This window comes from Eptesicus fuscus, chromosome 20 (genome assembly GCF_027574615.1).
Source record: "Eptesicus fuscus isolate TK198812 chromosome 20, DD_ASM_mEF_20220401, whole genome shotgun sequence".
Lineage (NCBI taxonomy): Eukaryota > Metazoa > Chordata > Mammalia > Chiroptera > Vespertilionidae > Eptesicus > Eptesicus fuscus.
The window spans coordinates 7,321,131-7,335,466 of NC_072492.1; the positions used below are offsets into that span (position 1 = coordinate 7,321,131).

General features: G+C 36.6%; 1 protein-coding gene across 10 annotated transcripts in view; it reads right to left on the reverse strand.

Moving 5' to 3' along the window:
- MAP2K4 (mitogen-activated protein kinase kinase 4) overlaps window positions 1–14,336 on the reverse strand; it is a 111,069-nt gene that overhangs the window by 12,391 nt on the left and 84,342 nt on the right. For 9 of the 10 annotated variants that reach the window (XM_054709001.1, XM_054708998.1, XM_054708999.1 and 6 more), the window contains 3 exons: window positions 7,961–8,080; window positions 5,351–5,402; window positions 3,212–3,339 (listed from right to left, as the gene is read on the reverse strand). In XM_054709001.1, coding sequence (XP_054564976.1) covers window positions 3,212–3,339; window positions 5,351–5,402; window positions 7,961–8,080 — 300 coding nt within the window. The remainder of the gene's footprint in view (window positions 1–3,211; window positions 3,340–5,350; window positions 5,403–7,960; window positions 8,081–14,336) is intronic. The other variant, XM_054709000.1, reaches the window with a different exon arrangement.

The window sequence follows — 14,336 nt, forward strand, 5'->3', positions numbered from 1 at the left end:
CTGATAGGCTTGCACATATTTTAAAAGAAGATTATGTCAGGGTTTGAGAAATGACCCAGGTAAATAGGTGGACATATTTCATAAAGTACTGCTATGAAATGTGTTATTTCTATTACTGATTAAGACTATCTTGCAAACTAATAAGGATAGGCTTCTATAATGTAAGAAGAAGAGGTAAAGATAGAGAAACTGAAGTTACTTTTTAGAAGCCTCTTCAAGTTGGAGGATACCAGAGGGAAGGGTGAGAGGATCCTGGGTGAAGGAATCCTTCGAAAATGAAGAATATCAATTACTCCTTTGGGGAAGGAAAACAGGAAAAATTTTGAGGATATGAGTTTCTATTTTACAAATGTTTCAAGTGTTTAAAAGAAAAAAAGCAATTAGTGAAATAACTTAGCATTATGTTCATGCAATGTGATGCAACATCAAGTACACCTCATCTATGAAGCATCCATACCAAAAAAATGGAGCGTCTGAAGAACAATCAGACAAATCCAGTATGTAAGACATTTTAAAAACACTCCCAGAAATGTCCAAATCACGAGGAAGAAAAAAAAAAAAAAGAATGGTCTAGACCAGTTTAGATTAAAATGCAAAATTTAACAACTAAAAATAATGTATTATGTATCTTGATGTGATCCTTACTAACAGCTATTAACATACATTTATTTTGGACAACTGGGAATTTTGAGTATAAATTGTATATTGGATGATACTATGAAATTTGTTAAGTTTTTAGGTTTATGTTTTAGGTATGGTAATGATCTTGTGGTTACACAGATGAATGTCCTTTTCTTGGTAGGATGTGCTGAAGTGTATAGAATGAAATTCATCATATCTGTGACTTCCTTTCAAATGGTCCAGAACACACACATACATACACACACACACACACACACACACACACACACACACCCCTAAATGTACATATCAGGGGTAGGAAAAAGTAGGTTAACAGTTGTTCGTATGGAAAATATATAATACAAGAATGAATAATAATACAAGAATAAACTCTGCATTTCATGCACTCAAAACTGTAAACATCCTTTTGCCCACCTCTGTCTACTAGTATGTTTATGTGTATGTGTATAAATACAGACTTCCCTAGATGAGGAGGTAGGGAAGTGACAAGATGTTAACTGGTTTAAACTCTACACTTTGTACACTTTCTATGTTAAATATAATCTAAGAAATCACAATTCCTATAGACAAGATGCATTGCTGATACCTTCTATCAAGATACATTAAAGAAAGTCAAGTAACTCGGAGGCTTGTAGGATGAATGCTGATTATATTCTTGTCCATACATACCAGCCTAAGAAGACTGGAATGGACAGAAACGCTTCATTCAGTCCAGTAAAGATGAGAGGCAGAGTTTATCATCAGCTGCCTCCTTCAAAGCTGAAGTAGGTCGGCAGGAAGAGAAAAGCCTGCCCCCCCCCCCGCCCCAGGCCTGTGAACCTTACTTCTACACAGAAGCCGAAAGTCTACTTCTTTCTAAAAGTTACCTGAATGCAAGTATCAGCTGTATCAGGGCTGCAACTGCACCTTTAACATCCACATAAATCAAATATAATTCTTAACCAATGTTACACAGCAAAAACAGTCAACCTTAGTACTGAGACAAGCCCTAAAAGTACAGACAACAGTTTACACTTAATTCTCAGGGCATGATTGCTAAATGTGTAAATTATATGAATTCCCAAATACTCCATATTTTAATTTATTTTCTTGCTTTTGATCTGGTTGTTCCATTTATCCCTAATTATCATGATGAATGCAAGATCATCCAAATCTCCCCAAGACTCTTTTTGTATGTATTAACACACACACACACACACACACACACACACACCTCTGACATTTTCATCTGTGGAAAAGGTGACATGAAAAGATGTAACAAAATAAAAACAGGTATTAAAAACAAAAATTCTAAAATATGGTTAATAATGGAAAATCTTCTAATATAATCATTTTCAAGTGCAATGACCAAAGTACAGGCCACAAAACATATATAAAGAATATATGTAATCCTGTGCATTAAACTATTTAGAGGCTGAGAGATAAGTGAAAAAATTTTACTTTTAAATAACACTGAAAATACAATGTATTCAGGTTTTTAAAATAAGTGTACATTTGGGGGTAGCACTGAGTCTGCCTATCCACAAACAAGATAAAAAAGTTGTAACATGTAGCCTATGAGATTTCGTACTTTTCTATTGCTTACAGCACTGGGTTTGGAAATGTATAAATCAAAAAAGAAGCTAACAATTAAAAGGAGAGAAAAACTGTATTCAGCTCAAAGCTAATCTTCAGTTTAAAAGTCCTAAAGACTGAAACAGAAACTACTGATGAGAAGGACTGCTTTAATAATGATGCAAAACCTGTCCGCGAAGAACCATAGCCTCAGTAAGAAAATGTTTACAACACAGACACTAAATTTGCAGTGTATGCAGCACTGGGACAAGATGAGGGTGACAGGGGCGGGGCATGCTAGAAGAGGTCAATGGAGGTGGGGGGGAAGAGACATATGTAATACTTTTAACAATAAAAAATTTAAAAAAAGATGAGGATGACATGTGCAGGATAGTGGAGCTCTGTCTCCCTGAAGGGAAAGAGGCTCCAGATTAGCCAATACCTAAAGCATCTTCCTTGCATTTGTTAGTGTGCTTCGTCCACCTCTAAAGAAGAGATCAACAATATATAAAACATAGCCTCAGATCTATATGATACACTGAGTTCTACCATGAACTTGAGTCTTCCATTCTTCTCTAAGTAATAGTATCACTTAATGGCCAGGACACATTATCAACATGTCCAGTGGGGGACTTGCAGGAAGCAGCCAATCCATGATTCTTTCTACAATGGTATCTATTACAGTCAAGATAACATATGGAGTGCTGAAAACACAAAGCGGCCTTCTGAACACTAATGATCTAGTTGATTAGTAGAGTCAGAGAAGCCACAAGTAGAGTCTAAGTACCAAAGAGGAAGAGAGTAAGACAATAAAACAGGAGTTCACTGGGACAATTTTGCAACAATTCATGGAGCAGCTAGAACCTGAATTTGGTCGTTAGGGAAGAGAAAAGGATTCTAGCCTGGTGAAACTGCATGACCAACCAATGACAGAGTCCTCAGAAGTACAGCACCAAAGGCGGGCTCCCACTGCAATGACTGTCGAGCTTCTAAGAGGACTGGGCCTTTCACTTACTGCCATGTACGGCCTACACCCAGCATCTCTGGTCTTGGCAATGGAGTCCACGAGCTGTCCGCTGATGCCAAAGTCACAGAGTTTAATATTTCCACTTCTGTCCAGAAGGATATTGGAAGGTTTGATATCTGAAAGAGACGGGTACCATTCAGTGTAGAAGTAATCAATCAAATGAGTTACATTCTAAAGTATGTATTTTAAGTAAAAATACTGAAAAACCTTAGACAACGTAAGTGATCAAGTCCTTAATATTCAGATGTATGAGAAGATGAGAAATATGAAATTTCTCTAAAGACCGATGCTTAAAAACTCAGTACCAAAAAATACTATACAGCCCTAGCCGGTTTGGCTCAGTGGATACAGTGTTGGCCTGCGAACTGAAAGGTCCCAGGTTTAATTCCAGTCAAGAGCACATGCCCGGGTTGTGGGCTAAATCCCCAGTGGGAGACTTGCAGGAGGCAGCCAATCCATGATTCTCTCTCATCATGGATGTTTCTAGCTCTCTCTCCCTCTTCCTTCCTCTCTAAAATCAATAAAAATATTTTTTTAAAAAAAAATACCACAAATGTATTAAAAAAAAATACTATACAATACATTTAGGCATTCTATTATGTTGTTTTGTTCTCATCAAGGGACATATTCATTTACTTGCTTCAAATTCATTACTTAACAGTCAAACTATAAAGAATGAATTTAACCTATCTATATATATAAAAGCCTAAGCAACCATTGCAACTGTTATGACTGGCCGGTGGCTATGACGTGCACTGACCACCAGGGGGCAGACACTCAACGTAGGATCTGCCCCCTGGTGGTCAGTGTGCTCCCACAGCCAACCTCCTGCGACCAGCCAACCTCCCACAGCTGGCCAACCTCCTGCAGTCCCTCCCCTGGGCCAGCCGGCCCTGATCGGTCCCCATCGCCAGCCAGGCCGAGGGACCCCACCCGTGTATGAATTTGTGCAACAGGCCTCTAGTACTCTCATAATTGCAGAGCATAGCAAAAAGGGAGGGGAAAACCCCAAAACAAGAACAAGATGAACTATGAGAGAAACAAAATAATTTTGTTTAAAGAAAAATTCATTATTTTATGTTAAAAATAGTATTAAAAATTCATTATTTTATGTTAAAAATAATATCAGGTAGGCAAAAATAAATGAATTATTTTGAAGTTCAAGGTTAACTAATTTCTGGACCAGGGTCAACCCCAAACTACAATTACTTAAATAAATGTCCCAATTACTAATTTCTCTAACCACTAGAAACTACGATACTTAGAAATCAAGGTTCTGCACTTCTCTGAATATGATCTTTGACTTTCCTACTTATTTACTATCAGGATGAATCACACACTGTCACATATTGTCTTAGGTCTGTCATGATACCAGAGCAACTATTTAGTCTGAATTAAAGTCAGGATTCCCACTGTCATCCAATAGATCTACATCAAATGTTTAAAAATTTTTGAATGTGTGTTTAATAAGGACAAGATCACTATTCTCACAAATACAAATGCTGTATAGCAATTTCAATTAAAGGAATCTCTGATTGCAGCACTTGACAGGGACAGTAGTGTGCCTGTAACACACAAGGGCAGTTCCCCTCTGATTCCTCTTTGACTGCCCACAGGACCACCTTCACGCCTTAGTTGTATACAAGAGAAACGCTAATTATCTATCGGCAAATGAATAATGATTTTTCAATTAAGAATAATATGAATTTACAGCAAAATCTCCTTCAATTATGAAGCACAACATATTAGTAAGGTAGACTAAAATTTATAGACACCCAAAAGAAAAAAACCCTAATAGTGAAGTTTTAGGGTACATGTAGTAGGTTTTTCTTGAAAGTGGCACTGAATTTTCAGTATTTTTTCCCTATTAAGAAAAAATTGTTCTATAAAAAATAATTCTAGCCCTAACCGGTTTGGCTCAGTGGATAGAGTGTCGGCCTGAAAACTGAAATGATTACGGTCAAGGGCATGTACCTTGGTTGCGGGCACATCCCCAGTAGGAGGTGTGCAGGAGGCAGCTGATCAATGTTTCTCTCTCATTGATGTTTCTAACTCTCTATCCCTCTCCCTTCCTCTCAGTAAAAAATCAATAAAATGTTTTGTTTTTTTAAATAATTCTATACCCACCTCTGTGAATGATTTTCAAGTTTTCTTTTAAGTGGTTTAGTGCTTTCACAGTCTGTGGAGAAAAAGCAGAGATGGGATAAACAATTTCCTTTTAATCAAACGGCACAATAGTTTATCATAAGTAACAGCCCACATAGCCCATTGCATTCTTGTAATCTAAATGTTTCAACATCCTATGCAATTTTTGTTAACTGAAGATGCTGAATGTTGACTTTAAATTTAAAAACTTAGTTGCCCTGACAACTAAAAAGAAAACCCTGTAACTTACAATTTTTTAGTAAGTCATTAACAAGTTGTATAATATTTCTTATATCTTCAAACTCTTCAAGAATAGAAATATGTAGTATAAGAAAAGTCCAACAGGTTGGATCCATTATCAACCCTAACTTAGTAAGTTCTTCCAAACTCTCAGTTTCTCACATCATTCACACTCATTGGGTGCTGAGCCTTCGAAGTAACTTTTGCAGAGCCACATCTCTCTAATGTCTCAAACAGCCAGGCTTGCAAGTTCATAGAATTATTAAATTAGCAATAAGAGATTTAATCGACCTGGCTGGGTGGCTCAATTGGTTGGAGCGTCATTCCATACACAAAAAGGTTGTGAGTTTGATTCCCATTCAGGGCACATGCCTAGGTTGGGAGTTTGATCTCCACTCCATTAGCAAACAGGAGTTTGATCTCCACTCCATTAGGCAACGGACCAATGTTTCTCTCTCACATCAATGTTTCTCTCTCACTCTAAAAATCAATGAGCATATATATCCTCAGGTAAGAATTAAAAAAGAGAGATTTAAATCAAAGTAATTTTAAATGTTGTGCTCAATATAAAAGGTGATCACCAAGACTAGAGACATAGGCAAATATATAATACATTATTTATTAGTATATATATACTACACATATTGCATTATACAATAAAATAATTTTATCTATGTTTTCTAACTTCATAATCACCTTGTATAGTGGTTAAGAACAAGATTCTGGGATTAGGCTGCCTGGGCTTAAAGCATTTACCAGTTAAAATTATATAAACTTCAAAGCAAATTAATTGCTCAATCTCTCCATATTTCAGATCTGTCATCTGTAAACAAGTTACACTATTTATCATAGAGAGTGCTATGAAGATAAAATGTCATAAGATCTTGGCCTGATATAAATAAACATTCAATAATCACTAGCTATTTTCATTATGCTACTATTGTTTGTATGAATAATATCAAATTCCAAGATAATATTGGCTTTGGTATACTGGAGACAGATGACTAAACTGATCAATATAAAATTTCCTAGATCAGACAGAAAAATTAACGAAGTTTTTAATAAAACTCTACTTCTTTTTATAAAATATATGTGAGGGTATATATCTTAACATTTAGCTCATTAAACATTTAATTTTAAGCATTAAGTCAGCTAAATAACTTAAAACATTAACAAGAGACGTATGAATCTTAAGATTATAATGACCAGAAATGTAATTTTTAAAATTTCAATCATACACACACATCTCTTATAACTAATATACAATTCAGAAACTATATATTTTTAACATTAAAATTAGTGTTTAAGTAGGATAAAATGCAATGGACAGACAACCTATGCTGGATATTGAGGATGCAGGAAAGGAAGAGACAGGAAATTACATGCAACTAGGTATCTTACAGCTTCCTATAAAATTTAGTTGACATATCCACCAAACCAGATCGTGATCAGAGTCTCAGGCATTTCTAAGAATCGTATTAATTTTACTCTATCACAGAAAATTATTTTTGGAAAAAATAATTATGAACAACCTTTGTCAACTAAAAGATTCAGAGCAAGAAAGGAAATAATCATGACCCTACTTTAAGGCTATAAAAACATAAGTAAAAAAGTACCTCTTTTCTTTTTGGTACTTGGGTAAAAGTGAACTGACCAAATAAGCAGTAATGCTGGTTACTGAAACTGCTGGTCAAAAATTGAAATAGTGCCCTGACTGGTTTGGCTCAGTGGATAGAGCGTCGGCCTTCGGACTGAAGGGTCCCAGGTTCGATTCCAGTCAAGGGCATGTACCTTGGTTTCGGGCACATCCCCGGTGGGGGGTGTGCAGGAGGCAGCTGATCAATGTTTCTCTCTCATCGATGTTTCTAACTCTCTATCCTTCTCCCTTCCTCTCTGTAAAAAATCAATAAAATATATTTTTTTTAAAAATTTAAATAGTTTAGTTTGGATAGCCCAACTCTTAAACCACAAAGAGTTTTAATTAAGAGACTTCAAGGAGACGGCTGTGATTCTGATTAATTTAGGCATAAGCATGATAATATAACGTATTTAAAAATAGTTAAACCAATAGTGGAAAAGGGAACAGAAAATTGCTTGTTCTAATCTTACTGATAGAACAATCTATTGTGGTTGATTGTGATTTTGTACTACTTACAGACCACATTTTGAAAATAGTTCTTTATGATTGTGTCAATTACCCCACAGAAGTGGTTAGTCTCTGTCCCTTTACCAGTGATCCTCCAGGAAGTCAGTAACATTCTGTGAAGGACATCTGGGCATGTGCATTCAAATGCCAGCAGCATCTTCACATGAGCACATAGAGAACGAACAATTTGAAAACCAGGTACTTACTGCTAAAGTGATTTTGCCTAAAATTTCTTCTGGAATAACATCATCTAATACACTATATACATATTTGTAAAACTTATCAAACGAGGTAGACATGAGTTCCATACAGATCCAACAGTCACCCTATAAAATAACAAATATGTTACTCTTATACATCATATTACATACAATTTTTCCTTCACTTAAAACAGAAATACAATTAACAAAAAAGCAATCTTCATTTAAAAAAAAATATTGTAGAAATTTTTGGTTCCTTATTAAAGCTCTGGACAGAACATTCTCCTCATGCTTAAACACAAATTGATTTGCCCAATTTTCCCCACTCTTAATTGTAAGGGTAGGAACAGTCTTACATAGAAAACTTTTGAGCTTTATAAGAATTTCAAATATTGCCATAATTAAATATACAAATAGAAAATATGGAAAACTGTTCATTCTCACTAGGAAAGAAAATAGATTACAATTATCTTGATATACTGTAAAAACTTCTTAATAAGTAAATAAAATAAAAAAGAGAGACAGAAAATACATAAAGCAAACCCAATGCCTCAAAAGTCATCCCACTCTCAGCATCCCCTTGCCTTGCCTTGCTGTTCTTTGAATGACCCGTATTATCTTTTAATATAAAATATAACTTATTTATTTTATTATGTTTTTCATCTACATTCCCTACACTCCACCAGGACAGGGGCTCAATGAACATTCCTTAAATGAATGAATGCTGGCTATAATTAAACTGAATCGTTAAAAAACTGATGGCAGCATCATGGAGTGTTTTAAAACAGTCTGAAGGCAACTGGACAATAAAACAAGAGAAATAAAAGTGTTTATACCCTTTGACAGAATCATGACTGGGAATCTAATTTAAAGAAACAGTCCAGAAATTACAAAAACAAAAAACAAACTAGAAACCAATGAACTATCCCAAAAGAGGAAATGGTACATCATTAAAGGAATTATCTAAAATTAAATTATTTTAAAATGATACAGTTCATGAAAGGTATGCATGAGCAAAATGTAGACCCTAAGTAATACCATGATAACACTACTAGAGGCCTGTGCACAGATCCATGCACCGGTGGGGTCCCTTGGCCTGGCCTGTGGGGATTGGGCTGAAACTGGCTCTCTGACATCCCCCGAGGGGTCCCGAATTGCGAGAGGGCGCAGGCCAGGCTATGCGCAGGGCCTCTAAGATGCATATAAGATCTTTGGTTAATCTCTTCCCGCCCTCCGACCTCTCCTCTCTCCCCTTCCCTCTGAGATTCATCAGTCTGTTCCATGTTTCCATGCCTGTGGTTTCTACTCCTGCATTGAGCGTTTGCCCCTACCAGTCGGACAGTCACTTAGGCTTTTATATATATAGATAAAAGTATTTGCACACATGAACAAGTACTACAAAGTACCTTGAAAGAGTGAAAACAACTATCAGGATGATATAAAAAAATTACCTAAAAATGATTTTGTATGTTGTCACTAATCTATGGATCCAGCTGTACCCTCTGAGATTTCCCACCACTAATCTTCCCCTCACGCCTGACTTACATTGATTAGAGATGAATGCCCCTAAAAGTACAATGGCTTGCCCAGAACAACACTGCTATTAGTGATATAGCCATAAACAGAACCCAGTGTACTTAACTCCTTTCTCCTATCAACACCTACAATGCAAGGACACTGACCTTGTAAGGAGAGAGGGCCTATGTTTCAATGAACTGAGGTGAGCACAGAGCTCTCACAACAGGAGCACCTGCTGGAGCACGCATGTAGCCCAGGGCTTCGCAGAATACTTATGGGAAAGCATACTTGACATGAACTTTTACTTCTATTTCTTTTTTTAAGTCTTTTCTCTCTCTCTCTTTTTTTATTTTGAGTGCTTTTACAGAATGACTCTCACAAAAGATTCAGTAACACCCTTCACTCAAAACATACACTTGAATTAAGTTAGTCTAAAGACATTATCTCAATAGATTTACTAGAATTTTTATTACACTTAACTCATCTACTTAGAAAAACAGTAAGGAAATAATTGAACATCAGTAGTGTAGTGAAGCAGAAAGACCACTGATATTAGAGTCTGCAGGCCTGACTTAGTACCCAGACTCTCCTACTTTCTGCTTATATAAGACTAGAGGCCCAGTGCATAAAAATTCATGCACTGGAGGGGGGGGGGGGGTGTCCTTCAGCCCAGCCTGCTCCCTCTCACAGTCTGGAAGCCCTCAGGGGTGGGAGGTGACCCGGCGATCAGGGGAATGTAACGCCCCCATCACACCTCTGCTGCTGCCACTGCCAGCAGCACAAGCCTCGGCCGGCCCTGGTACCTGAGCCTTGGGCGGCCCTGGGCAGCTGGGCAGCCACCATCCAAGGCTTGCCTGTCCCTCGGGGGGCTGAGGGGACTGGGGGACTTCGGAGGCAGGCGCATGGAGTGGCTGGACCCGCCTGGGCGCGGGCCCGACCGTGCAGTGCGCCTGCTGCCCCGGCGGGGCTGAGGGGACTGGGCGCTGTCATCTTGTGGCTGTGGGCGCCGCCATCTTTGAGGGCGTGGCAGTCAATTAGCATATTCCCTCCTTGTTGGCTGTGGGCGCCACCATCTTTGTGAGGGTTTGACCATCAATTAGCATATTCCCTCTTTATTAGATAGGATTGGGCTCCTCAATTCCTCATCTAGGAAATGGGATCTCTCCACCATCCTCAATGAACTGTGATAAAGATCAAATGAGCTAACATATGCAAAACACAAAATAAAGTGCCTGGTATGTGGTAAAAACTATAGCTAAGAAAATAAATGGAGGACAGGGACAGGTGGAAAAACAGAAAGGCAATCAAAAGAGAAAGAAAAATATGGGAACCAGAGAAGTGAAGGTAAGAAGTAAATTACGGACTAAGGATGAGAAGAGCAGGCAAAAGGGGCAATCAGCATTAGAGAGGAAGATGTCTATAGTTTCTAAGGCACATAACCTAATGTAAATTTCTTATTTCTTCTGGTAGTTCCTTTTGGCCATCACTGAGAATAGGCAATGTTTAAAAAAATAAAAAGGAATGGCCTGAGCTGCCTCAAAAACCAGGGACGGCAGCATAGCTCTCATGTTCACATGAAAGACGAAATGGCCATGTGACCAAAATACAAAAGCAGAAATTACTGAATGTGGATTTACTGAAAGAAAGGCGGGGGACAATGAAAATTTGAACTACTAAGATCAAGATAAGGGTTCCTAAAGACAAAATCTAGATAAAACTAATAACATACTTATGTATCAGCAGTAACCACTTAGAAAAATGTTTACAGAGACACCACTAACAATAAAAAGGAAACCTATAAAGCACCTAAGAATATATCTAACAAAAAAAGCAAAATGTTTACAAAAACAAGTATGAAATGTTACTAAAGGACATAACAATCTGACTAAATACAGAGGAAAAGCATACTTACAAATGTGAAGACTCAAAATCATAAAGATGCCAAATTCCCCCAAAGTAACCTAAGAATTTAGTTAGATTCTAATCAAAATTATCAGGCACCTGGACAAGCTTATCCTAAAACTTATGTAGAAAAGTAGAGGCACGCATAGCTCACACAGTTTTTAAAAAGGGGGACTGATCTATTAGACAGAGACCTTTATATAAAGCGTTCACAATAAAAGATGGTGGTATTAATATGGGGGCAGGGTAAAGATGCCCGTGGATCAGATTAAAAACCCATGCACCCAGGCAATTTGATTTATGACAGATTTAGCAAAGCAAGCAGTGACAAAAGGATGGACTATTCCAGGAATGCTGCTGAGACCAGTAGCCTTCCATACACAAAAACATTAAATTAGGTCATTACCTCAAGTTAGTCACAAACAAAAATACAAAAACTCCCAAATGCAACTTTTGAAAAGCAAACGTTTAAAATATTTTTGTTTTGAAAGTCTAAGACTTCAGGGTGGGGAAAAAATTTCTTCCCATACGCGTACATATGTGAAAAGAATAAATCACAAAGAGTAAGACCTGTCAACTTTAACTCCACTATAATGAATACTTTTGTATGATAAAGGATACCATACCAAAAGTTCAAAAATAAGACAAGAACATCTACTTGGATATAAAGAAACAAAGGATACCCTGGATAATAAAGCATATGCTAAACTAATTAAGAATAGACAAAACTTAATAGAATAATGGCAAAGGTATATGAAGAGGCAAGTCACAGAAAAGAAAACCTGAACACACAAAAAATTCTGTACTTCACCAAGTGATTAGGTAAATGTAATTTTAAAAGTGAGACACTACTTCAAAGTCACATGACCGCCCAAAATGAAACACTTAATAGTACCAGATACTAGCAATGAGACCTGTGACAACAAATGCACATGGCCTACCCAACATGCCAACCTTTGTTCTGCACAATGTGCCCAGATAAAACTACATTTCCCAGTCTTCCATGAAAAGTAGGGCAGCCAAGAAATGTCAACACAAAGGGTTGATGATTCCAGGGCAGACCTTTTCGTTCTTCCTTCTTCTCTTCCCTCCTGTGGCCATGACAGCTGTACTCTAGGAGCCAACTTGGACCATGAGGCAATTTAATCATGAAAACCACACACTAGGTAAGCCACTATCAGTCTCCAGTGTTGACAACTGAATTCAATTCCTGACAGAGAAATTATCATTCTGACTAGCAGGAATATAAGTTAGTATAACATAGAAATACGACAACATCCACTAAAGTTGAAGATATTCATTATCATTTAACCTAGCAACTAGATTTCTAGGTATGGATTCTACAGAATCTGTAACCTAAGTTGTCAAGGAAACATGCAAAAGGAAGCTCATTTTTACTTTCATAATTGCAAAAAATTAGAAACTACCAACATTAAAATTATTAAACATTTAAAAAGTGGTGTATTTACTCATCAGAATGTTACAAAGCTGTCAAATAAATTAACCAAATCTAAATCTATACAGGATTGGGCAAAAGTAGGTTTACAGTTGTTCATAGGGGAAATAATACAAGAATAAACTCTGTTTCCTGTACTCACAACTGCAAACCTACTTTGCCCCACCCTGTATTAGAGATCTCTATTTACAGGGGCAAATTCTGAAAACTATGCTATGGAAGATACAAACAGGATGATTCCATCTAGGTAAACTCTGAAAATACATAAAGCAATACTATGTATTACTTAGGGGGAAAATACATATTTGGAAAGCCTAAATAAAAACAAGTTGAAGGATGCATTAATTTCAAGGTAGTGTTTACATTGGGAGATTAAAAGGGGAAATGGTATGGGGACTTCTATTGTATCTAAAATTCAAACACAAAAAAGAGCAAATATGCCAAAATGTTAATCTGTGGTGTGGCTACACTGCTATTCCCTGCAATTTTCTGTATGTTTGAAATATTTCATAGTTTTTAAAAAAAGTAAGAACTACCTTAAGAAACGAGCAAAATAAACCAAAATAAGTAGAAAAAAAAGAAAATGTATGACCAGAATAAAAAAATTAAATTAGAAAACAGAAAATTAATATTACTGAATGTTGAATCACTTAAAGATTAATAAATTTGAGCTGGGCGGGTGTGGTTCAGTGGTTGAACACTGACCTATAAACCAGGAAGTCACGCCTGATTCCAGATCAGAGCACATGCCCGGGTTGCGGGGTTTATGCAGGAGGCAGCTGACCAATGATTGTCTTTCATCATTGATGTTTCTAACTCTAACTCTCTCTCCCTCTTTCTTCCTCTCTGAAATCAATAAAAATAAATTTTAAAAATAAATTTGATAAACCTCTAGCCAGACTAATCAGGAAAAAATAGAGAAAGTGCAAATTACCTACATCATGAATGAGAGAGGGAGAGGGAAGAAACATCACTATAGATTCTACAAATATTAAGATGATAATAAAGGACTATCATAAATAATTCTATGCCAATTAATGTAACAATTTAGATGAAAGGGTCAAATTTCTTCAAGGAAATTTACCACCCAAGATCACTCAAGAAGAAACAGATACCTTGATTGGAATTCTATCTTTGAAAGAAATCGAATTTGTAGTTGAACATCTTCCCACACAAAAAATGGCTCATGTTCAAATGGCTTCATTGGTGATTTCTATCAAATATTTACAGAAGAAATAATACCAATTCCATAAATTCTTCCAGAAAACTGAAAATGGGGAAATATTTCCCAACTCATTCTATAAGGCTAGCATTATACTGATACAAAGCAAAAAAATAAATAAAACCATTATAAGAAAATTACAGATGATTATCTCTCATGGGATGTATATAAAACTTCTAAGTAAAATTTTAGCAAATTTAACAATATATAAAAAAATAATACATAATAATCACATGGTTTTAGCCCAGAAAGACAAGGCTGGTTTAACATCTGAAAAGCAATCC